We start from the raw sequence: 27,038 nt of genomic DNA on the forward strand, positions 1-27,038 counted from the left end.
TGTTCATTGTTTTAACAGGCAAATTATACGTCAAATAAGAACAAAAACATCATAAATATTTTTTTTAAATTAGCCAAATTATATTGAAAAAAATATAAAATATACATGTATATATATATATATATATATATATATATATATATATATATATATATATTAAAATGTAATCTATCACCCTGCTGCTGCTTGAGTGATGAGCTCTCACTGCCCTCTAGTGGTCACAGAAGAACAGAGACATTAATCAGCACAACGTACTGGTACTTTCGGCAAATACTTTCAAAATACAGTTAACAAACTAAAGCTATTAGTTTGACTTAACCTGTTTAACAGTTTAAATATTCAAATCATCCTTTTATTGCACAGGTTTTTTGATTTAAAGAAAAACCATAGAGATATTACCGTGTAGTTAGTACCAACAACATAAACAGGATATTGTTACCTACTGTGACCACTAGAGGACAGTGTCTGCGTAGCTCAAGTGTATGTAGAACTCATACTTTTTTTAGTCCATATTCTGTAGTGTACATAGATTTACTATTTAATACCGGTAGTGTTGCATATTTTGTTTATCGTCATCCAATTTATTTACTTTTGACAGCCTGCAGCTCACAGGCGTCCTAAATTCAACTCATAAAAGTCACACACTTTACCACTGGACTCGAGACAACCGTACCTGCTGAATGGGCTTACCTGCTGTGGTAGGAACACAATGATGCCGAATTACGTCTTTGACATGAAGTGTCCACTGCTTAAAAAATGACATGCGGACATGAAATAAAAAGTGGAAAAAGTTACCCAGCGGGATATGAATTCTGATTCAATAGTATTCGACCTTTTGCTCACAGACTTTTGGTCTGATCCGACAAACAGAACGCAGGCTCGCGCTGGGAGTTGTATAGCCATCCCTGTAATTAGCGTCGATGCAAAACACCTGCGTATCGCTGACATGACGTCACACGTGGGCGTCGAGAGGAAATGACGTGTGGAGACTTCTAGTGCACTATTCTATAGATCTTTGCAGACAGGGCACGGCTCGCAATATTGTTTGATTAATAGGATTGCTATTTTTCTCTTACTTTTCCCCCCATATGTATTGTGCATGTTGATTTTGCTGGGTATGTTGAGGCACACAGAGTTTAAACTGTTTCTGACAGAACACATACTGGCATCGTGACTAACATTTCTTTTGAGATATATATATATATATATATATATATAGCATTTTTTTTTTTTTTACAGCTGTTTGAAAACACTGTTGCAGACTCTTGCATCACATTTCAAGGCTGTCGTGTTTGTCGACAGGGACCGTACAAAATATGAATTTCTTCACCAGAATCACACTCAGAAGAAATCGCAACTCAAACTTTTATGCTCCTACACAATAAACCCGGACAACCTCAGGGTAAACTGTAGTGGTTGTAAAGGAAGTAAGGTCAGGATGAGGCACATTACACACTGGTGAACAACACCACCGCTCTGCCTTTACATAACATTAGTGTACGACAATGAGCAGTTGTTTCACCTTCTGTGTGTCTGTTATTTTAATCCTGTGTGCCGACGGCGGAGGATATCGTTTTCACCTTTGGAAAAAATAACTCAACAACACATGGATGGATATTCATCAAACTTGGAGGGAAAATAACTTGGGAGGTTATCTCCAGCTGATTAAGTTTTAGAGTTGATCGGTCGAAGGTCAAGGTTTCAGGGTCAACAAAAAATATGGTCTGAAAACATTATTTTTCAATGTATCTCCGCAAAATAATATAAGCCAGAGACGATCTTTTGGAAATTATTTCTGTCTTTGCTTTAGATCGCTTATCAACATAACTATGGATGAAAACAAAAAAAGCAACACTTTATTCAAATCAATTTTATTAATTGCCTGTATTATAATGTTTTAATACTATCCCAATAATTATTAAATATCACATGGGAAAAAATGGTTACATTATTTCAACTGCATCAAAAACTACCACAGATCAAAAATCTTGAACAGTAAGAAAAAAGAAAAAAACACCTGTCGTGGTAAGATTCTGTGTCCGTATGATAGCAAAAACATCTGAAGGTAAATACCATTTCATGCGTTAGTGGGTGGAAATTAAGACACTTAACTTGGATTACCGAGATGAACTTGAACGCAACACAGCAATGTTTTCTTTTCACAGTGTGAACTTGGTATCTTATCCTACAGGACAGCACTACAGCTTGAATATGACTGACCAAAAAAACAGTGGCTGCAAAGAGATCTTTGCACTTTCTTGAACAATATACCAGGAACAAAATATCATGAGTACTAATGACAGAAAAAAAATCCTTTCACAGTAAATACAATATAAAACAGTACAATATTAATTGGATAACAAATATTATGAGTTTATAAAATTCCATTTTTTTTTACCATTATTTACAAATGTTACTCTTTCCACCTTGCACACATAACCTCTATAGTTTGAGCTTTGGCTCCATTTTTTATTTTTTTATCTTTGTAAGCTGTGACCAAAAATTCACGAGTGACTGCCGAGAATCTCGTCCAAATTGATGTCTTTCATCCAGTCATCATTCCCAGAGCCAGACTTGAGCAGGGAGTCTATGAAGTCTGAGTCTGTGTTGATGCCGGGGACTGTGTTGTCTCCCTCAGGCAGGAAGTCAAAGGTCAGGCGGCTGGCTCTGCTATTCTGGTGGTAGCTGGTAGAACCGGGGCTGGGCTCTGCAAAGTTGCCTGCTGGCACCCTCTGTTCAGGAGAGGCCTGGTTCAGGTTTCCCACCGCCGATGGAGAGCCCATGATTGGCTGGCTTGGTCTTGGGCCTGTGTCTCTTAGCGAAGGGTTAAGAGGGAGCATCCCTATATCTGGTGCTACCTGGTTCGGAGGGCCGATGTGCCTCTGCTGGTACGGGTGGTTCGGCATGTCCAGCTGCGCACCCTGTGACTGTAGCGGGTTGGGTAACCGCCTAACACCGAGTCCAGTTGTCACTTGCTTGTTGGCCGAGCCCCAGCCCATGTTGACATTTGCCAATAAGCCTCCGAGACCCTGCCCCGGCACCCCCGAGGAATGCAGGTCAGCTGTCATTCTCGGATGTTGTACACCTGCTGCATTGCTCATCCCAAAGGAACCCCCTTGCGTGTTTGGTCCCAGGAACCTAGGTTTATTTTGATTGAGTCCAATTTTATTCTGACTGTTGTGCTGCTGGAATTGGCCGATACAAGGAGTCTGATGGCAGTCAGGTGCGATGCCAAATCTGCGCTCCGATGGTGAAGGACCCATCTTTGAACCAGACCCACTGGGGAGGTGACAAGACATGGACTGCAGGTCATTCTCTGGGCCGTTGCTGGAGGACGGGGTGGAGTTTTGACCTGAAGACATATCAAGATATCAGATCAAATAATTGATAATTGGTCACTTGTCAAAAATGTCTGTCTGATCAGAAATGTACAGTACCTGTGAAGATGTGTCCTTGCTTAAGTCCCACCATGCTTCTTGACTGCTTATAATCAGGAGGTGGTCTTGTGAGATGACGACTGAACTGATCGTGTGCATTGTCTTTATCCTGAAAAGAAAAGACAAAGTTGTTAATACTAATTATGCAATTAATCATTTCATACAGATTCTCACTAAATCTTAAGTGACAGTGTAAATGTAGCTTACTGAATTGCTGATGGTGTGCTGCTGTTGGTTGAGCTGTCTCTGCATGGCTGGACCTTTGATCGGGCCTTTCTGCTGGTTGTTGGGCGCCGAGGCACGTGGCTGCGACTGGGCCGACATGACTCCCAAGCTTCCATTAATGGGCAGCCTTGGACCAGGGGGAACACCCTTAGAAGAAGACACACATGTTGGTTTTACATTAAGCGTCAAGTGTCGCTGCTTTTGAATTTTTGAATACACCTTTTTGGCCTTTCTCTGCTAAGTGCAGCGAAATCTGTTTGGGAAAAACATGAAAGCAAAAGAATGCAATAATGTCCATTGGCCACTAGATGGCAGTGTCTACAAGACATCCTGGATCTGTGTCAAAGAGGCTATTCAACCCCCAGAATGTGGTCAAGGCTACTCCCTCTGCAGATAAAAAGGGAGACTTGGAGAGAGGATTTTTTTTTTTTTGGAAGGGGGATTGCGAGCCCTCCTCAAGGCTTACTTCTCCCTTGATAATTGTGTCTAAAGAGAGTGGAAAGAATCCCTGAGACAGCAGAAAATGTGTGCCGATAGGGAGTTAAGCGCCAGCACCATGACTACCTCCATTTAAGCTCTCCTCTACTGATCACTGTTATGTTTGGCAAGGAGTCATTCGGTCCTCTAGAAAAACCCATTTGGCTCCTGACACTATCAAGCTGATTAAAACGTTGTAGTCGGCAGCACTCAAAAGAAATTGAGACCTCCAAACTAGCTTTTTATTTGTAATCGTGTGCTGGCCGAATGTTTGCTTTTGCAGACATGCTTTCACCATCGTGGAACGCCCATGAGATGTTACATCTCCTTGTAATGCATATCATTTTTTTTGTGCTTTTTTTTGTAAGGCAGCTGTGCAGGTCATCCGAGCGCTGCGAGAGTATAATGCTAAACCAGTCTTTCTTGTGGACAAAAAGACACTCTCAGTGTGCTCGGGCTTCGACAAAGTGCAAGCGCTTGAAAGAGGTTAACGTGCACCAAATCCAAGTCAACACACGCTGTGTGTACAGTGTCACTCGTTGTGTTGACTTAAAATATTTCCCAGGGTGAAGTGGATTAAATCCAACGGTGCATTTAGCAGAAGCTATTACTTAGAGAACAGATTCTTTGCAGAGGACGAATCTCTAAAGGGGTGGTGACTTTGTGGTCCCGAAAGAAAAACAGAAAGAAAAGAGAGGGAAGTGTGTGAGTGTGTGCGCGTGTGCGTGCGTGACTCCGTGTGTGTGTGTGTGTGTGTGTGTGTGTGTGTGATAATGAATGGGGCCGAAAAATATGGAGAGCTAACGAGACCGGATTAGAGGAGGAGGGGAGTCGAAACTCTCCAGGAGTCACAAGCCATTTCAGACGAGCTAATATTCGCCTCCTTTGCCTTGAGTTCAACCCACACAGCAAACCAAGCATGGCAATGAGGTTACGCAGGGACTAAAACATCAAAACAGCGGTTTCTCCTGTTACTCTAGGAAGCTAGAGCCACTGGCTTTGCTCCGGCGTAACCAGACTGTGAGAAACTGTGTCCATCACAGACAGTTCTCCCCACAGAAGGTCCACCGGAGAGGGCTTGTTCCATCGCTGTTGTAAGACTAACCCAATGAGGGGTGTTTTAGCATGTACAACTGAGTAATCCCCTCTGTCATCCTCATGTGTCATAAAGCTGTTTTCCGCATACTACCCCCCCCCCTTATTCTTCACAAGCTTGTTGTAAATGAATACCACATGTGGCTCGGGCCTCAGAGAAGCAGCAGAGTGATTTAGTCTCCCATCCTGCGGCAGTGTAGGCAGCTGACGGTGATCCAGGCCCAGCCTCTGCCGGCTCTCACACTGCACTTCCTCCACTCTGGACTCAGGACGCTGTCCCCGGGGAGCACCTCGGCATCTGGACTTGGCCGCAGCCCCCTTTTCCCAGGAAACAAGAACTAACTTCACAGCACCGCCGGAGTGACCTGGTATAGGCTCAAACCTCTCGGCCCTCTCGTGCCACAAGATCACCAAACAACACTTGAGGAATCCTTATTTACTACACGTTGCAGTCATGATTTAGGGGGGTTTCTGCCCATTTTTAGAAATGCAGAAACTCTCAGAAAGAAAAGTACGAGCTCTTGGGGGGGAGCAATGGGGATCTACAGTGTATTAGCTGAAGCTAATGACTAAAGTGATGAAATTACTGTAAAATCTCTAACAGTGTTGCGTTACGCTGATCAGATGTAAGTCACCCTGGATCAGACCGCCTGCCAAACGTAAATCTGAACGTAACAGCAACACAAAATAGTTTGCCCGTATATGGGGATGATACAACATGACAAAAGTTTTTTTTTACTCTTCTTGATCAGAACTGTGTGATGCTTAAAATTATAGAACTAAACAGTGAAAATTGCAAATCTGTCATGGAGGCAGTAACTGTTTCACTACAATCAAATCCCCATTGTGAAAATTCTCTTTCTTTTCCTTGCTATATTAAATAACAAGAGGGGTGTAAATATCAAAAACACCTAAGTTTGTGCCAGAAAACAATTTACTTTTTGTATTTCTTTTTTTTTTCTGCACCTGCACGGATGGCTGTAAGGCATTTAGTCTGCCAGAAAATTGCAAATATATTTTTTTTACGTTTTTCCACAGCGGCAACCAAAAAAACCCCCCAAAGAGTTTTATTTCAGACATCATAAATGTCATTTTGAACACGTCGGGGATTGTCTTTCTTCTGCTACGGAAACTGTCATGCGTGATTTTCTCTCTCGGTGTAACACAACATGGCTTCACTGCTGACGTGACCCGCAGCACAACACTTTGTCCTTCAAACAGCATTGCCCACCGACCACAGCAACTCAGGGTTTCATAATGCATTAGCGTCCTCTCCAGTGAGCAGCGTGCAGCCACACTTTTTCATACTTTAAGCGAGTGAGGTGTTTTTTTGTGTGTGTGTGTGTGTTCGTGTGTGTGTGTGTGTGTGTGTGTGTGTGTGTGTGACCTCCTGGTAAGGGAGTTGCAGAGTGGTGGCTTTGAATGTTGACACGTCTGACTCAGCAACTGATTATTAAACTGTACGAAGCTTCAAACGAGCACCGACGCTCCCAAAGCTGTGGCTGTTCATAAAAAAAAAAAAAAAAAGAAGGTCTTCAGCCCCTCTCAGTCGGAGGAAGCCCGACGCTGGTCACTAGTGATACTCGGGGGATCCGGGCACTCTTTCAGGACCTTTATTTTTCCAGCATTACTAATTCAATTCACTGTGGGAAGAGACTCCACTCTTTTTTTCTCTCCCCTCTGTGAGCTGTCGCTTCCATTAGCCGGGCTTTTAACCCTGTCCACGCTGAATGCAGAAGACAAACACTGTCATTCGCCCTTTTTTTTTTTTTAAGCACTTTCCTCTCCACAATTCCTACAACCACCATACGCCAAGCTTCGTGTTTGTATATTTTTTAATTCGTTCAAACAATTAAAGCCCAATGTACTTGGAAGGAAAGTTGTCTCGCCAAATCCTTGCCCGTCATGAACTCCAGCGAAGCTTCATGTCCTCAGCATTTTAAAGAGCAGAGGTGACCGAGCTTTTTACTTGAAGGAGCTTCCGGCTTTGGAAAAGTTGCCTTTTTAAATAATTCATCAAAATCCATTTCAGGCTTTTTCATTATTTGATATCCAGCTCTTCAAAGTCTCTTCCATTTCCCTTTCACTACAGTTTTTTTTTTTAATCACGTACCAGTTTTATAATTAATTATGCCACAGTAAGTTTGGAACGACAGAAATATGATCATCACTAATTATCAGCAAAGCTTATATTAACACAAACACCAATACTAATGCTTAAAGATTATGCTAATTCTATCTTAACCAGTAATTCTACTTTTGATTAAAAAAATTTTTTATAAAGAAAATCAATATTTCCTATGGAAAAATATCCGACATTTCACGTAATGGGGTCATTTTGAGTTATTCAATAATGATTTTTTTAAAAACATGTTCGCCTTTTACAATATAATAGGAACCTGTTATAATGAAAATATTTCATAGGGACTGTAAAGGTGGGTTTTAATACAAGCCGTTTACATGCACTGCTACACGTTTTGCTTGGAGTGTAAATGGCTCTCTGCTTTAGTGGTAGAACTGGTTCTGTTACACCCATGCGTGATGATGTATTTGTCATCCTATCTTGTTTACTTCAATGGCTGTGTAACCCGCTCCCCCCCCCCCCGTCCCTCTCACAGTCACTCAAGCACTTCCCTTGATCTGGAGAGGGTTATGAGAGCTCTCTTGCGCGGCTTTGCATTATCATTTCACACAAAGACGGCTGCAGATACTGTTAGTGCAAAAATGAAAGAGAGGGGACGGCCTAAATCTCCCCAATCATAACAAATCAGCGATTCAACCTCCGGCACCAGGCTAAGCAGATTACTGTCATTTTCCAGCACTTGTCCCTTGTAGCCAACAACCTCCAATTAGCAAATCCCGCTGTGCATATCTGTGCCCTGACGGGGAGCCACCATGACAAGCAAAGAAATTAGAAGTCCTGCATGTTAATCTACCGCGGTCTGGCAATCTGTGTCATCGTCAAAGCACTTTCAGGGGAAAAATACATATTCAACAGCAGAGGCACAGACAGCAGCAAGAACAATGACAAGACAGTCCCAGAACAAACAGCGCCGTACTGGAGACTGCTGCATGCAAACAGAGGACACCGACTGATGAGGCGGACTGGAGAGAGTTAGTTTAGACTGTGCCGTGCTTAATGTTGCTACACCTTCAGCAGAGGGAATGACAACCTGTGCTATTATTTATTTTATATACAGGGGCATGAAATACACAGGCCACTTAAGTTAGAATCTGGCACAAAATGAATACAAATCATAAAAGAATAGGACAGAAAATGCTCTTTCAGCTTTTCACAATTAGTCAAATTTGTATATCTAAGCCATGGCACTATGGCATAATCCATAGTGTTCAGACACTATGGATTATGGTTACATGATTTCGTTGAATTAGCTGTGCTATATGTTTAATGATCATCAAGCACATAATCCAATCCACCATACATACACAGTGGTATAAGCTGTATAGTTAACTGTCTGATAAAAAACTAGTCTGTGTTGGTGATGTTAATGTTTACACTAAAACTGGATTCCATGCTCCTCTATAGTTTTTTCCGGTAAACTAAGCGCAAGGCTGATTTGATTCAATTAGCAAAAAGTTACACGAGAGGTTTTCAGCTAATAACATATGTGGAGGGATTTTGAACGGCGCTCTTACCTGTCGCTGTTGTGCCAGTTTGAACGGCAGCCCGGCGGGAACAGACTTGGGTGGCAGACAGAGGGCCCCTGAGGCGGAGATCTGTTGGTTCTGGTAGTGCAGAGCTGAATGTGGCTGATTCTGGCAGGTTGACGGCGACTGCTGCTGCTGGGCTGAAGTCTTGTTCACCGCGCCGGCCATGATAGACATCGGTAGACTGGCCGAATGGGGCGCTTTGGGGCTGAAGTGCAATGTGGGCTTGGTGCTAAGAACCTTCATGTCCAAGTGATGGGAGCCACCGTGGCCGTTTGACTTGAAGAGGCAGTTGTTGATCCCTTTACTCTGGGGGCCGATCCTCTGCTGGCTAACCTGGGCCGTGCTGGAGACATTGTCCTGGGCGAAGGTGCTGGTGGCGGCGTGGCTGCTCATGGCAGGAGCCCAGCTGGTCAGTCCCACAGGTGGCGGTTGGTGGTGGAGATGGAGCAGAGAGCTGGGCTGCTGCTGGTTTGCGGCCATCAGCTTCAGCTGCTCTGCGTGGGATATTTCCGGCCAGCAGGGCATGGCTCTGGGGTGTCCTGCCTGAGTGTTAGCTTTCTGCGACGTGTTGGTGGACGAGGTGCTGGTCAATGTAAAAGAGGGCCCTGCTGAGGCTGGCCGGAGCTGTGGCGAGCCACAGTGAACCTGGCCAAAATCCGGGGAGTGCTCCATCTTAATCTGCTTCTCCATTGGGGAACACAGACTGGCAGCTGCGCCTGCTGAGCTTGGCCGACCTAGATCCAACCCGAACGTATCATCCTGTTTCAGCATCTTCTCGAACTCCAGATCGTTCAGCGGGGGCACTGTCTTTGTCAGCTCATCAAACAGGTCCTGCAGATCTGGGTCAATCTGAACACCACCTTCGTCCTTGAAGTCAAAAATCATCTCTGTGTTCGACTGGCCACAAGACGGGACCTCGATGGGCTCCTTTTTCATTTCCTTCAGGGTCATGTTGAATATGTCTGAGCCCACTCCGTGGGGCATCATGTAATTTTTCCTCTGCATGCCCATGGCTGATGACCCTTGAAGAGAGTGAGTCTGGGTGAGGTTATGGTTGCATGGCCCATGTCCCAGACCACCAGTGTCCATGCGGACCCTCTTGAAGTCGGGTCCTGAGAAACTGCAGGATAGCCCATTCTGCTTCGGGAGGTGTCCTGGTGCATGCCCCTCGATCTTCCTTCGCAAAGATCCTTGGAGCTGCAACAGACAACAGAACAGAATTATTTATTTTTTAATATTTGGAAATAGGAAATACAGCCTTCACCTCACATTCAGTTCATATTTTTATTATTTACTGTGTTTATATGAGACTAACCCCCCCAAAAAACTTATCATACCAGGACTTAAGTTATGGCACTTGATTTAAAGCTTTCCTGTAAACCAATTTATATCATGGCAATGGTTCTGAGTGCGGGTGCATTAAATTCTAAATCCAGCTCAAAGTATCACCATGTAAATTAATCCAATTTCACAATTTTGCTCCAAGGCCTATAGATGCAGTACACTTAACAAACTTGTGGGATTTAGGAACATTACAGTTTTTTTTGAATCACCAGAATAGAAATGATTTTTACGACAGTGGTGTCTCAAATGCTTTATTCAGATTAAAATCACCCAGTCACATCACTTTGTAAGACCACACAGATACATTCAGATAACCCACACAAAGATTCAAATGTATCAAACCTTTTTAACCACCCGCAGTGCAATGCAGCAATGAGGGAAACGCCGCTGCGGCACTTAGCACATTGTGTTTATATAATGAAGTTTGAGCACAGTGGATGGGCTGAGGAGATAGTTAGGAATCTGATACAGTCGACAGACCTTAGAGAGAAGAACAGGCTCTTTGTCTGTTTCCCTCATTTGCATACATTATATTTCCGTCCATTGTGCTTCCATAGATAGCAGAGTTTCTCCTTTGTGGCTGAGACTCTGCTTAACATGCTGCTGCAGATATCTGACTTCCTTTTGTCCTATCCGCGTGTCTTCATTTAAGGTACAAAGCACATAGCCATGACTCACAACTTTAACAACACAGAAGCATTAAAAACAAAAAACAAAAATCCTTTAGTTACCATAGCAAAACCTAGATTATTTATATTTTCACGTATGAATGTCATTGTCGTGTCAGTAAAATAATGGACTTTCGGCCTTCATGTGAGCCTTTGCGTCATTATCCACAACTCACTGGGGAAATAAATTGTCTATGCAGTAACAATCTCAGGCGCACTGTTGTATACACATAAAAATGACAGATTATCTGGCCATCTTTTAATGTGCCGCCTGCATGGAATCAAAATGACTCTGATTGTGCACCAACCTGATCGCTGGAGAGGAGTATCAGTGTGATGCATATTTCACTGTGGGAACAAATTTGAGTCATTTCCACCTGCTGGCACACACTGCATTGAGATGATTCACCGCCTGAGGGTTTGGAGCGAATCCTGTAGCTCACTGCATTTCTACTCTCTTCATGTCTGTGTTACTTCTGCTAATGGTCTTAACAACTGTTCATAGATAGATACATGCTCACATTTTTAATCAAGGCGCACATATATCTCTGTGACTGTGCTGTATTAATGCCATTTCAACATCCTGATCCATCCAACGTCCGATGGATGGATCATGATGATTATGTTAATGGAGGGATGCCGAGCTCATCTGTTTCATTCAGAAGATCCGACAAGTTGTTTTGCACAGCTAAGTAAGCACAGACAATTATACTTATCCTACGTGCGGATCATTTTCAAATGCATGATTGCAGATGGATTAATCTCCAGGTAACCATCTGGTTTATTTTAGTAAACACTCTGAGACTTGCCTGAGCTCCATGACAATGAGCAGTGCAAAGGCAGAAAAAAACCCCATCCCATTCAGCCAAAGACAAAAAAAAAGAAAGAAGAAAGATCTAGGGTAAAGGAGATTCATGTCAAAGTCGAGCAATAGTGGCCAGTTTGTTTCCTTTATTTATTATGTCTTTTGCCAACAATATGTTGCCGTTCGTAATAAGGCGCCTACTTTCAAAACTCTTAAACTGTTCAAACTATGGTTTGTGGCACAATCACAAACCTCCTGTCATCTGAAAATGTACATACTCACTGTCTGTTCTGTCAGAAACTACAACAGAGTAGAAAAATGTATTTGGCTGTTTCCCGCATTAAAATGTTCTAGTTTCTTTGAATGCAACAACAGAGATTTTTCAATATGTCCTAATATTGCAATAATAGACTAATAATAATAATAATAATAGAATCATTTGATGAAATGAATGCATGTAAATGCAGGGTGAGAAATAGTTGTAGTAACAGTTTTCCATCAATCAGTTGATAAATTAACCATGATTTCAATAGAAAAGAAAAGCAAAAAAACAGTTTGAAGTTCAATATACTTTGACACTTAAGTTAAGTTGAATTGAAAAATTCTTCACAGAGACGAGACAGGGAGAGGGAGAGAGAAATCTTGTCTCATGATGTAGTGGCAGCCTGGTCGGATGATGCCAGCACAGACAATTACAGACACACACAGTTCTAACTTGGAAACGTTCCATAAGTTCATCTGCAGTACGTCTCATTCACCGGCTCCTCTTTTGCCATCTTCACTGACATACCGACTTTGAAACGTTGTGCCCCACCACATACTACTGGACATCTGAATTTATGTTTTCTTCTGAAAAGACAGATGAAAACAGGCCCTTGTCGTGTTTGCAGCCCCTGCACACTTTTCTCTCTCCCTCTCGCTCCAGAGGGCTCTTTCTGGAGAAGACAGACAGGAGTATACTCCTCATGGTTCAAGGCACTGTCTGAGAAAACACATCATGAATAATGGAAAGGACAGTGGATGCCTTGCAAGAAGCCATTGAGAGACAGGGCTGTCTCAATAGTGCCTCGGTGCCATTTGAAAAAATGGACTGTGGTCCAGGGGAGTTCTTTATTCAGAATTCAAAGCTGAAGCTTCTCGAGACATATTTGCAGTTAAGCACAGGGTCAGATCACTAACCCTCACATCCTAATATTCCCTTAATTTGGGTATATAAAACAACAAACTAATATTCAAGCTCAAACACACAATTTCTTTGCCCCCCAGCCAATAAAGGACCATCCTGTTCACTGAGCGCTCAGCACTCAGAAGCAGTGGCCTCCTGGCTGGCCTGAAATCCTCATGACAGATCTCCAAGTGATCTGAAAATAGATTTTTTGATTAACATTTAATGAGCTTAGAAGCTCCGAATCACTTTGAAAGTGACTCCTGCTGCATGAGAGGCTGAAGCACACAGTATGTATTATATACCCATCATCTTGGAGATGAGAGCGTAACTGTGTTTTCTGGGTTGGCAAAATGTAATTCGCCCACTTTCTACTTAAGTACAAGGCAACATTTTCCTTATAAGGAATTTTGTAATACTAAAAACCAAGGGTAGTAAAATAATTTGTTACACTAGAAGTAAGAAAATCTCTGATCTAAATGTGTCACGACTACAAGAAACAAACCAAAAAAGAACACTACATACAACATGTGATGGTTTTTAAAGATTTTAACAAGGTGTAACTGCACTTTAACTGACCTACTAGTGGACTCACAATTGCCCATACATTTATTACAATGACTGAACAAATATCCAAAGACAAAGACCACATCCACATTACTACGTTTTTCGTTTTTAGGTTTGGAAATGCTGCTTTGCCCCATTTCAGTTTGAAACCTCAAAAAACGGACTCACTTGGAATCATAGATGCAGTCACGCGGTTCACTTCCTCATTTGGTTCCCCTCTGTCGCGGCTCACCTACCAGCGGTGAAGCCAGCGTGCTGCAAATGCTTACTTTAAAGTACTGGTTTCACCTCGTCGTCGGATCGAGCGGAGAAATCCCCTTTTCACTGTCGCTTAGCGATGCCCTTTGACTGCGGCAGCGAGGAACCTCACCTTGGCCATGTGAACGGAGGCTATCTCTTCCTGCGAGCTGGTAGCTTGCGCGTCACGCGGAGCAGCGTGGTGATGCTGAGCACTGTGGATGGGGCTCTGGGTGAGCCACAAACAGGGACGCACCACCAGGCCTCCTGGTACCATCTGTCAGACCAGTGGCACAGGCCCTCAGAGTCGTGCATGCGCCAAGGGCGTAGGTTTGAAAGTGTCGGAGGTCTGTGCGTGTGTTTGAGTAAGAAAGTGCGGCTCGACAAAAGCCTGCGCTCGCCAGCCTTTAATCTATTCACCAGAGTCCTGAAAACATGTTGCAATCCGCTCCCGCAAGAGCTAGAAAAACCTTGCTCTCGGCATTTGACATGGAAAAAACAGCCCCGAAATAAAGGGAATAAATACCACTATTGTGTTTCTAGGGAGACATAATATTTGCGCGGTTCCGCAGGTTGTGTACTGTTACAGGAGGGGGATTTCAGCGCGCTTCATTGCCAGATAAGAAACGAGAGCCCCTCAGACCAGTGCCAATGATCAGCTGTCATAAAAAGAATAAATCAAAATCAGATATCTGCCTGCAGAAGCTGACACACGTGTAGGGGCTCTGTGTAATTACCGGGTTTCCACTTGCTGTCCGAAGCGGCGAGCCATGCCGCTGCTCCACATACTGTATGTAGAAAAAATTGAGTCACACATCCTGGATGCCTTGAAAGTTTGAACAGTGCAAATGAGGCCTGCTGCACTACATTCACAAGACAATTTATGCTTTCAGTCAAATCAGGTCAGTGGGGCTGTCAGATTCTACTCAGGCTCAGTCTGTTAGTAAATCATGGCTTGCTCTGGACGTCACCAGCGGGAGGAAGTCACGACAACATCAGCTGTTGCCGTAAAAAAAGAAAGAAAAAAAGGCTAATCTTCTTAACGTCCATATTGGTTTAGGTAACAGTTTATCTTTTAACCCGACTGTAAACTAATCTTCGAGCCGTTGGCTTTTAGCCTCACACACGTGTAATTAAATTTCAAGAAAAAATCTGGGCAGCACTAAGGATTAGGGAAATGATACGCGTTTGTGAGCATTGAGGCAGCTAGAGGCAATTATTTCTGACATCTATATCTAAAAAATTATGCCACGCCAGCACATTATGGTTTTTACATTTTTTTTTTATAACAATCCAGCAAGAACTACTTTACCACATACCTTCTGGAGCAAGGTTTAGAAGTCAAATTAGACAGCTCCCTCTTGGAAATCTTGGCAGCTGGGTTCAGCATTAAATTAAAACAAATTCAAAGACATTTCGGTGGATAAATTAGTAGCTGACAAAGTGATAACATTGGCAGGCTTGATCCTTTTCTTTTCTTTTTTTTTTTTTTACACATAGTGAGTGTATTTTTTATTTCTATTTTTCATATTTGTCTCAAAATGGAACAACAGAGGAAACACAAGGAATCCGTCCCATGTGCCGTAGGGTTGCAGAGGGATGTGAGCACAGGATCATAGTGAGCTTTCCTAATCGGGGCTGCCGCGTGTTGGGACAAAGCAGCACACTGCAGAGGTGGGCTACTTTTGGCTCATCAGCACTTTGCATCCCCACACTTCCTGACACAGTTGTATTAGATTGAGGCTGCCCTCCAGAGAGCGGGCGGGAGAGAAGGATGAGCAGCAGAAGCAGCAGCAGCAGGAAAAAGGGGGGAAAAAAGGGGGGGGGGGGGGAGAGAGAGAGAGAGAGAGAGAGAGAGCTTTGTGGCAGCCTCTGGGAAATGGAAAGAGATGATAAGAGCTCCTTTGAAGAGAAATCAGCCATTATGTTTACTGAAGGCAGATTTTTTTTTTTTTCCAACAGTAACTGTAGCTCAGCTCCAACATTCCGTGGAGAAACTTGCTATTTTAATAGAATCGCAGATTGCACACACACAAGAAAAAAAGAAGAACAAAATATCTTTTGGAGACGTCGCTGTTCAAAATATCAGCTCTCCATTATCCAAATGCGGAGATTAAAGCCAGTGTTTTCCGATCAGCCCCTGCTTTGACATGCCCCCTTTCGTCAGAGTCAAACAGACGAGTTTAATGTGATATCCCCAAGGCTGAAGGAGGCCGCAGAAAGCCGCTCTGACCTCAGAAGAAAATATGTAGGGGGCCCCTTGAAAAAAAAGGAAGAAAAAAAAAAAAGAAGTAACAAGCAACGCCGGTATCTCTGAAATCCCTGGTCACTGCACACCCATTACAATGATGAGAGACCTTGATTGAGGGTGACAAGGTATGTGCAGTTGCTCTTGGACAGTTTGAGTCACTGGGCAGGCTTATTTTTTTAAATACAGCTGTAATTGATTTCGTTTAAAAACCTTAAAATACAAAATCATTCTACTGTACATTTCTCCAGTGAGGTACAAAGAGTTCAGGAGCTGGAGATCAGATCCCAGAGATGACAGGACAGCAGTGAAGTGATCCTGGGAACTAGTGAGGGTAGTGTGTGTGTGTGTGTGTGTGTGTGTGTGTGTGTGTGTGTGTGTGTGTGTGTGTGTGTGTGTGTGTGTGTGTGTGTGTGTGTGTGTGTGTGTGTGTGTGTGTGTGTGTGTGTGTTTGAGGGGGTGGGCGGACTCTGTCAAGGCCGCGCCGCAGAAGCAGCTAGGCCACGCCACTGCAGACGTACCACAGGTCACCAACATCGCAGTGACAAGCTGTCACATCACATCACCCATGGCCATCTGGACTCACAGAGCTCCTGACACTGCTGTCGCCTCTCATCTACATGTCATCCTCAACCACAGAGACATTTGCTGAGGAGGACTCAGGGGCTCCCCGGACTCGGGTGCGGGATCCCGTGCGGCACGTAGCATGGCGGCTTTTCAGAGTAAGAGGGATCACTTTGATTTAAAGCTTGAAACTACGTGATGGGTTTGAATTCACTGGCAGGTTATAACTGCTGCTACAGCCGATGGCCCCATCATCATTTTTTTTTTTTTTTGATACAGATAACTGCAAACCGAGTCCTTCACCGAGGCGATGGTTACACATATAGGCAAAGGCTACATCCACATTACAATTATGCATAACGCATCACTGCTACAACATTTATGTTTTAGTCATGAGAAGTTTGGAAATGCTGCTCAACCTTTTAGGTTTGAAAACTCTTCATACATACAGTCACACTGATTCACCTCCTGATTGGTTCCTATCTGTCACGGCTTGTCTTCCAGCGGTGAAGCTGGTTCCACCCTGTCATCGGATCCAGAGGAGAAATCCCTGCTCTATACTTTTCACCATTGTTGTTTTTCCATCTATAGTATATTTTCGGTAACTAAGTAACCAACTGCAGAGAAGACGATCTGCTTCCTGTTTAGACTGGTTAGGTTTTTACGTTTTCTGGTGTGTTAGTATGAGACTGATATAGAGCTAAAACGACGCTGTGGACGGAGATTGTGTCAGTTTCAAAATGCTGTTTTAAAAAGCAGCATTTTGGATATGGCTTGAGTTGTTAAAGTTGCAGTTCAAAGGGTTTAATTGAGGGGCAACACAGGCTTAAATTCTCACTATCTTAGTGGTGGAAACACCCTCGATCAGTTCTTCCAATCCACATTTTGAGTGCTACATTCTGAACACCAAGATATGATATATCTTCCATGATGACATGTTTCTTTCATTTGGTGCATGTATTTAAGTGTGAGAGGCAGGAGGTAAGAAACAATTTTCAGCCTGGGAAAGTGCTTGAGGGTGTGGGAGGGTTGACATAAATCAAACCCTTAAAGGGTTCCTACAGAGCAGAGACGCAGAAATGAACGAGCCTCGCAGACACCAGAGGTCACTGTGAGCATGAAAAGATCGGATGGGCAATCCTCAGGTTAACAGTCCTGGATGCACTTAAACAATTAGTTATTTACTACACCCGAAAAGGTGAACTAGGATGAACAGCAGCACCGTAACCCGACTCTTTGGGCGGCTTGGAGCTATATGACATAGGTTAACATATCAGTAACGCCAGGTTCCACGGATGTTTTCTTTGTCCGACTATCACATTACATGGAAATAGAATGAGTGCCGAGGTGAAACTCAGGCAGACGGATGATTCCGGCTCCTCCAAAAGACAAGTCCCTTGTTAAACACGTCTAAACCTCCACGAGTATGTTTGTACCCTTAAAAGGCCATTGCCACACAACCGCAAGTACCTTTTTTTCCCCCAGCAACTGTCAAACACAAGGCCTGCCTCCGGTAATGCCACAGGAAAAGGCCCATAAGCACGGAACAAGTTCCTTTCCTGTTTTCAAAGACGATTCCTATGGCATGCGGAGCCGTTTCCTGCTCGCTAGGCTCATTTCACCATCTCAAACATCTGGCTGCTCTTCGGCACGCAGCTGCAGCACGGTGAGAGCCAACAGTGCCACTGCTGAGTTGAGAAACACAGACCTTCCAGTCACATCCCTGGCCACTACAACGAAAAACCACCATTTCACTTCACGGGCTCATGAGCGGCGTCCTAATAGTGTGAATCATTCAGGATCCGCACTAACCTTGGTGCTCAGGGGCTGGAACTAACGACAATGCATTTACTCTCGTTATTATATGAAATTGTATTATTGTGCACTCGTACTTTTTGGACAACTTCTCGAAATGAGTCATTTCGCTCGTAAGTATTTTTTAACTCGAGTATTTTGCCTTGCCTCATTTAAAGTCAGAATCATGAAAGGGTAAAAAAAAAAAAAAGGTCATATAGTAAAGTTGTGATTCATTTTTGGAGAAAAAACAAATCAGCATTAGCAGCAGCAGAGAAGAAGCAGCTGATTCAATGTGCCACCCGCCGAACACGACAAGTGTCCCAAATCAGACGCACCTGACATGTTTGTGTGACCGACAGGGGCATGCGGGCTCCGTCTAAATAATAAAATGCTGATGCCCTGTCCTTCAGCTGGGACTTCTACACTCACTTCTACCACCTGTGAGGTGTGTGTGCACCACCTTTCTGCTGTTTTTTCATAATCCCCGTCGCGACCGCAGAGCTCCTTCAGCTCAATGTCAAACCTGAGATGAGCGGAGCGGGACTCGGGAGGCCTCCGGAGTGACGTCCGGACAGGTGAAGCGCGACAGGTGACTGATAGTTGTAGCGCATCGACAACTTCCGCGTTGCATTTCCCAGCAACGTAATCTGAGTACATTTTTAAATACCATACTATGTGCCATATTTAGCACTTACGACCTATATTAAAGGGGCAGTAAGCGATTCTAAATCAATACACATTTTGTAAAAATCTGCTAATGTTTCCTCAAAGTCTGTTAGCTGTCGGCGTGCGGCGGGGAAAAAATCAGGGTTTTTGTCGCAGCCACACAGCGTGCGAGTGGGTGACGCTGCAACTCCGCGGCTTTGGCCTAGTGGGGAAAAACAAGCTTTCTCCAGAATCGCTTACTGCCCCTTTAAGTCCAATCATTCAGCTATTTGGATTCTGAATTCCTTGTTTCACCATTTAAAGTGCATTGACTGCAGTTCCAAATCAGGAAACAATATTTGTCAATCTCTAATATGACTGCATTGCTCTTTAGCGGCACCGCTGTGGCGATTTCCCGATGAAACAAGGATCCATTTTATATCCCATGGGAAACCTGGGCTGAGTGGTTAATGCTGTGCTAATGCCGCTCCACTCAGTCGGGTCTTGATAAGCCTCGTGCTTTTTACAGAGGGGAAACACATTTAGTGTTTTAAACCGCTCCAGTGGAGAAAGCTTGGAAAAATCCACTGGGTGAGAGAACGGTGCACTTGTTGAGTTCTGTCATCTCTCTCAGCATTCGCTTAAATTACACACTGGCGCATTAGGACAGGCGAGCAGTCACACTGATCTGAAACAATCCTCCACTAGTTCCGTTTGCAAAGGGACTGCCGCAGCTTGAAAGCAGGAAGAAAAAAAATAAGTGAGTGGGAAGCTTTATTTGACTCCCACTCCTATCAGTTCTGACATTCCAAATAAGGTCTGTGTAGACCAGCGTCAGCAGAGGCCGACACAGAAAACACTGCAGAGCTCTCACCGACTCCAACCAAGGAAAAGTGCGTGTGGAGGGACGAGGGAGGGGGGGGGGGGGGGGGGGGGTGGGGGGGGGGGGGGGGGCATTTATCATCAGCCTGACATTTCCCAGAAGGACAAAAAACAAAACATCACATGATACTGATATATCTTAGATATTAGTTAGATATCGCCGTCCATGAAAAAACAAGCAATTCAGTTCAATTCAAAATTGTTTCCCCTGATTCCAGATAGCTGTGTTCATAGAAACAATTGGCTTCCACATTGTTGCAAACAGGAAGCCCATGGGAATCATTTGGTAGAGCACGAAATTAATAGCTACACTATACAATTTTGCACGCTGCTGGCTGCAAATAATGGTAGGGGGCAAAAAATATAAAATACATGGTGAGTGCATGCTTGTTCCTGTGTGAGAGATTTATCTCTTCACGTGCTATTAATCAATATTTTCATATTTACAGTAAACCGTGTGAAAGCAACTGTCCCTAGGATTGAGGCCACATAGATTAATATCTCATTGTTTTGTTCTGTTTTCAACAAAACAAAACAAAAAGTGTAAGTGTCAAGCAGCTTAAGAGCAAGATGTTTTTGAGGAGGCAGAGACCAAAACAGAGATAAAAGGAGAGTCCAATAATGGACTTAAATTTGACAGGTAGCCAGAAACCTCCTATGAATACTAATGTTGTCACTGAATGTGTGAACAGGCAACTGGTAGTGAACACATTGGACACTTTGTAAGGCTCTAATATGTCAAGAATTTGTCAGTTATGCACTTTAGTGGACCAAGAAAAATGATTTCATTTGTCGAGTCCTGTGCACAGAGATACCTTCGCATCTGCATTTGAGCAACACTCCTCTCTCTGTTGCCACCCCAATTCAAATTGTAAGGCTAACAAAAGGTGTTTAAAAAACAAATTCTGTGTATTCTCCTGGACACGTGAAATAAAAAATAAAAAAAACAACCCCAAGACATTTTGTTCCGATGGCTGCCTCAATCGCCTTCCCACAGGTACGGAGCTCACAACCGCCTGCGTGAGCGGTGGCTCTCACAGTGGCAGGGAGAGTTCAAGGTTGCGGCGCAGCTTATGTCTCTGAGCAAGTTTGTGCATGTTGGCTGCTCTTGTGTGTGTGTGTGTGTGTGTGTGTGTGTCTAAGTGGGCCTTGTGAACCGACGCTTTAGGTCTTTTTACATGTCGCAGCTGGTGAGAGGGAGAGACATGGTGTGCTCTCAGGTAATCTTCCCCAAGTGGAAAAAAACAACTTTCCCATAATGTGATCATTGAAATTCATTCAAAGTCAGGTGAAACACAAAGCAGCCATTGTGATATCACAATGAGAGAGGATTTTTTTCTTCTTCTCTCTCATCAGGGCAGTTGGGGAAAAAGAAAAAGAACTCCTAAGCATCCAATCTCATCCCATAGTAGTTAAAATCAGGTCGTCTCCGTACCTACACTGGCATCTGGTCAAGTAAACACCTCACATGTCTGTTGCTTGGAAAAAGACAAACTGTTCTTGACGGTGAACATCTTGTCAGTGGTTTAAAGTCCATCTCCCAATCTTACTGCCAAACATGTAATCCATCCTCTCACTTTTTTGTCCTCATTAAATATAATTAAATCTAATTTGGAAAACTAAGAGTTCCACTAAAAACAAATTAGTAAACTTAGTACGTCGTACTAATGCATGCCAGATATTACACAACTGAATGGACAGTGAACCCTCAAAATGCAGCAAAAACCCAAACTGCGCAGACGAGGAACCCCGAGCCATGCGGCTGTCGTCACAGCATCTGTGAAAGAGGAGTGTGCAGAGTGCAGAATCTGGCCAGGCTCCCTCTGCCCATTCCTACAGAACGGGCTGTGGAACAACAAACCAGGCAGCGGCCGTCATGTACCAGCAGATTGTAATGACAGGAGAAGTTGGAGAAATTGGATGTGAGAATGAAAACACAACCTAATCAATCCTCTGCTTCGTGTTCCCCTGTAGCGGAAGGTTGTTGCCGGAGGCCTAGAGCAAATCTGTTCATTTGTGTTCATTAAAAAGTAAGCACCTGGAAAAATCTGAATGACGTTATAGGTCTCAAAAAAACTGTCATTCAAACAAAAGCAACATCTACCTTTTAGCGCCGACGTGCCGCGATTCAGGACATCACCTTGCACGTTATGCTGCTGTCACATCAAGTTACACCCTGTTGTGTCAGAGGGGCTGCACACATGGACGGAACTGTCTGCATTTCCATCCCAGGATATGATATTTGGTCTGGGTGGAAGAGATTATCTTGCTTCGTTGTGTGAATTTCACAGCTCAACTGGCAAGACGGCCCTTCACTTGCTAGACAGCTGTTTTTTTTCCACCCCCTCGCTTTGACTACCTCAGGCAAAACAGATGAGCCTATTGACTCAAACCCGGCCAGGGCGGCAGAATAGTGGGGGAAAATTCCCTCTTACCAAGGACATTCATTCCCTAGGAATGACACTGAGGACAAACACCGATAAACACGTGTGTGAGCATTTTAATCAGCGCTTCTGCTATAATATAAATAGCACATATTCCCCAGGTCAGCGAGCCACTTAAAGACCACTTGCTCAATTACAGTGAAAAAAACATCTGAAGGTTAACAAATAGCGTACGGCAGGTAACCTCTACTAACCTCTACAGTAACAAGGACAAACAGTGCCATTGATGTGAAAGCCCACAAAACCAAGCATAACAGCCAATGGCAGCAGATGTTCCAGGCCTGCACATGTGGCCCTGAAGTTTGAGTCAACCCAATGGCACATATATCAGCAACACGGACAATACTTCCGCTCGTACACCTATTGACTGCAGATGGTGCGAGTATTAGAATTGCAACAATGCTCCTTCATGTTACAGAGGCAACATCAACGTGTCTACATCTTCAGGTTTTTAAAACTGCTGCTGCCGCTTTCCTTTTATACATTAAGCAAGAACCTGCAACTTACTAAATGTTGTGTTCGGGACTTACAAGCCAGTTCCGTCAGGTGCTTCACATATAAAATGGAAAAAATGTAAAAACATCTATTTCACTTAGCATATCGCCACTTCCAGCTCTTGGTACTTGCACGGATATCATCTTGAAATCTTATCATATTAAATCTCGGTTTCAAAAATGAAGTTATAAGAATTCAATATGCTTTGATTTGTCAAATTCGCTTAAAACTAATAAAACAAATCACAATCATTCACATCAAATCAAGGGGTTTTACAGTATTAGATTCATATTTAGTGCAACAAAATTAGGTTCAAGGTATCGACAACCAATATATATCTCAGTATTGGGATGTAACCTTCGTTGTTGTTCATGACAGAAACTGTTTCTGCTCCTTGGGCAGGTAATCCAACCGACTGCGGTGAACTGGAGGAGGACGTGAAGTTAAGAAAGCGTGAGCTTCTATTAGTTTATCAAATTTGTCCACGCCTGTGTGCAGCTGAACCACAGAACATCATGCTGTTAGGTTATGGCATAAAAAGGCTGGCTTTGTTGCCGGATGTGGGAAAAAACATCCAATAGACTCTAAAAAAAGCACAGGAAGGAAACTGGGGGTGGGGTGGCAGTGAGTAGCAATGGGGGTGTGGTGGTGGAGAGTGGGAGTGAGAAAGGAATGTTCTCTTCACTCTCTCTTTCTCCTTCTTGTTATCATGCACACATAATAACCCCACTTTCCCAATAACAGCTATGAAAAGAATGCAGCATCACGGTTGTTCTCTGTGCGCCGGACGGCAGGAGAATGCGCCTTCACTTGCTCACCGATCGTTCGCCATCTCGATTAAAAAGAACAAGTCGGCCGAAATAACGAAATGTGAAGGAGCTCGGTTGCAGGAACCATCCCTTCGGAGTCTCTTTGTTTTATTAAGCATCTCTAACATCTTGTCAAGACAAATGGTTTCAAACAATAACTCCGTTATCATATTCTTTCATTTTACTCACCTCACGGAAATCGGTTTTCTACGGTACCGTGTGCTGCCTGTGTCCTTCTGTGGAGCAACTGACCCGGTGGGTTGATTGATGGAGAACAGTGGAATAATTAATTGATAAATGATCACTGGCAAGCACTTGACCGAACACATGCCTTCCCTCCTTGTGCCAGATGAAGGCTACATCAATACTGATACATGTTAGTTTTAAAACACCGTTAGTACACGATGTATGTGTGCCGATGTAAACTGGAACCAAATTGTCCCCAGTTTGTTGCAGACAAGGTAAGGTGGAACTGTTACAACATACAACATTTTGCCTTCACCAGTGGAAGTCAAGTAGTGACTGCTAAAAACCAATCAGGAAGCGAATCATCGTTTCTGAAATGCTCAGTTTCTGCCGGTCCAGAATAAACCGCAGCCCCAGAGTTTTGTTTTTTTTAAATTGAAACGAGGCCAGCGGCATTTCCTAATCCAAAGAGAAGTGTGGAAGTAGCCATAGCCTGCAGTTTGTTTTAGGGTTCCACCTCACCAGCATATACAGAAGCTTTAATCAACATTTTTTTCTGGTGTAGACCATTCTGTAAATGGCAACAAGAATACACATATGATGTGGTTTATAAAGATACTGTACATTATATGGATTTACCCCACAAGCCTGCTTAGAAGTCGCCCCCATGTAGTTATAGGATTCACCTCCTTTATTGCCATAATAAAACATGGAACAAGTTGGCTTTACCAGGTGGCTTTGACATACTTTCTACTTTTTCAACTTAAAAAAGGCAAAAACAACTATTTACAAGAATTAGGGATCCTTTCTATAATGACATGGGTGTGCAAAGACCTCTCCACGAGCGGGATAAAGGCTCTTCCTAAGAACTTCCACTTTCTATTATGGTTTCCACTTACTTTAAGCTAAAAGTACACATAATAACCACTGAAAAGTCTGTACAATGTAATGCGATCCGGTGCAACAACACAACCTAGTCTCAAACCAAATGACCATAAAAATATACAAATTCAAATATATATATATATATTTATATATATATATATAGCATTTAATATGGTTATTCATTGTACTTATCTAACACTTGAACTTCTGGATCCAGGTCTTGCTGCCATGAATGCAAATCACACAACAGTTACATTTGTTTAAAAGACAAAAACAATATTTGGCTGACAACAAAAATACACGAGGGCATATAATGTACATCCTCACATTTATCATGTAGGAGGCAGGACTCTGCTACTGTCTGCTCCATGATTTCAGTCTGAGACTCCATGTTCTTGCTCATTAGCTCTTTGCGTAATCCTTAAAAGCTGCAAGATATAGCTTTTACGATGTACAAAATGATGTATGTTTGATGAAATCTGCTGTTGCGACATACATAAAATATCTAACAAAGTTGCTGCGTGTGAAAGCTCAGACCTAATGCAAGTTTGCCTCATGTAGATCGGACAAACTGCTGTTGTTGGCCAAGCAAAACCTCATGGGCCTCACACAGGAACATTCTTGTATTCCTATCCGTAAAATTTCTCTTGCATTAGTTCATACGGTGAGTTCGTACAAACAGGCCACTTCGAAAAAGTCTGTCAATCATCTGCGCCAACATGACTGATGCCACCTGTGAGTGTTTGAGTGAACGTGCACGAGGAGAGCAAATTAGCATAATCCACTCCCCAACGATACCATATAAGGCTACACTTCCTGCCCCATGTCAGGAAGCGTTCATTCAATAAAATCGGCATTAAAGAGTGAAAATGAAAGACTACCATCTTTTTTTTGCAGCGTCAGCAGTGGCATTAAGTGACGGACTAAAGCAGTCAAATATGAGTGGCACTGTCTCTGAAGAAATGGTTCCATATTAAAATGGCTGAAAAAAAAGGTCTTGCCACAGCAAATCGATAGATTTAGCATTTCACAGGAACAAGAATTTCAAATTATATTTAACAGAATAATGTCAACATCATTATGAGGTTTAATATAAATATCGATTTCTAATCGAAATGATGAAATGCACAATCCATTAGTGGAAACACTTTTGGACTAACAGCAGAATAATTTACACGACTCCTACGACAGGTCTGGACCAAAGAACAAATATTTTCGTACGAACAGTTCTCTGTCTATAAATTAGAGGGAAAAAAATATCCTTTAACTAGACACTTTTGCAACATAGAACCAAAATTCGTAACCGGAGCCAAAGTATGTTTAACATCAACTTAATTGATCAAAACCGAATCCACAATTTCCAATATGTGGCATCATCAGTGTACAAGCAGAAACTGGTCTAAAATAGCCACCAAGCTCCCAGGCAGCACCTCTGTCGCTGCAGGCCTGCTTCCTGTTATGAGCAGATTGTAGATGATTGGACGCGGCGGATAGAGACCAGAGATCTTCCCCTGGTTTCACCTCCCTGTAGATGTAACAGTTGTGTCTGTGTACCTCTAGGCAAGGTGGAGAGAGAGCAGGCGCCAGAGCGCAGCTCAGCACCGTGACACCTCGCCACAGCCGAGCACTAACACAAACATTCCAGCTGCCACTCCTCAACCTTCCTGGCAGAGCCGAGGCAAGAAACAAGACCATCTATGTTCCTCCTCTAGGCCCGTATCTGATGCTCGGCACAGGCTGGTCTGGCAGTCGGAAACATATGAATTAGGATTTTGACAGTGGTGGAGTTTGCACCCGTACCTATATTTTGTACTGAAACATAAGCAGATTTATTACAACGGTCACGTTTAGCCAGATTATTCATTGCTTGGAGATGAAGTGGAATAAAGATAAAGTGAATGCAACCAAAGGGGAAAACTGTGTGCTCGCACAACAAAGGCCACTATGTTCGGTCAAGGTTAAACTGTGATGTTTATTTACAATGATCAATTTGGATGATAATGTTACAGTTTGCCTTTGTTTCGTCCTCCAAATATTGTAGCATTTCTAGATGAATCCATACTCTAAACAAAAAGAAAGACATGTAGCTCCAATGAATTTCCAAACTAATTCTATTGTTAAAATCAGCTGGTTGCTCCATAATTCAGATTGAGGTATTAGTGTGATCCGTGCAGCTGCCAGGTAAACTCCTGCCACACGGCAGTGGAACGATTTGAACTAGTCAGCGATCTGATTTGTAATAAAAAATATATCAACATTTCTTCAACCATATTTATTTGCTGCGGTCAGGAATTTTCTTCAACGACACTGAAAGGACTTAGGATATTTGATCAAATACTGCCGCGGTATGTTAGTTTATCTGTTCAATCATGTTAACTGCAGCAGCATTCT

The 27,038-nt window shown here is 43.2% G+C and overlaps 1 protein-coding gene across 1 annotated transcript in view; it reads right to left on the minus strand.

Annotated features, from left to right (window-relative positions):
- Positions 1 to 1,855: 1,855 nt before the first annotated feature.
- zmp:0000001236 (mastermind-like protein 2) overlaps positions 1,856 to 27,038 on the minus strand; it is a 36,168-nt gene continuing 10,985 nt past the window's right edge. Inside the window, exons 2-5 of the mRNA XM_035622057.2 lie at positions 8,892 to 10,103; positions 3,645 to 3,809; positions 3,438 to 3,546; positions 1,856 to 3,352 (exon numbers count right to left, since the gene is read on the minus strand). Coding sequence (XP_035477950.1) covers positions 2,505 to 3,352; positions 3,438 to 3,546; positions 3,645 to 3,809; positions 8,892 to 10,103 — 2,334 coding nt within the window. The 3' untranslated portion in view covers positions 1,856 to 2,504. The remainder of the gene's footprint in view (positions 3,353 to 3,437; positions 3,547 to 3,644; positions 3,810 to 8,891; positions 10,104 to 27,038) is intronic.

This window comes from Scophthalmus maximus, chromosome 11 (assembly GCF_022379125.1).
Source record: "Scophthalmus maximus strain ysfricsl-2021 chromosome 11, ASM2237912v1, whole genome shotgun sequence".
Lineage (NCBI taxonomy): Eukaryota > Metazoa > Chordata > Actinopteri > Pleuronectiformes > Scophthalmidae > Scophthalmus > Scophthalmus maximus.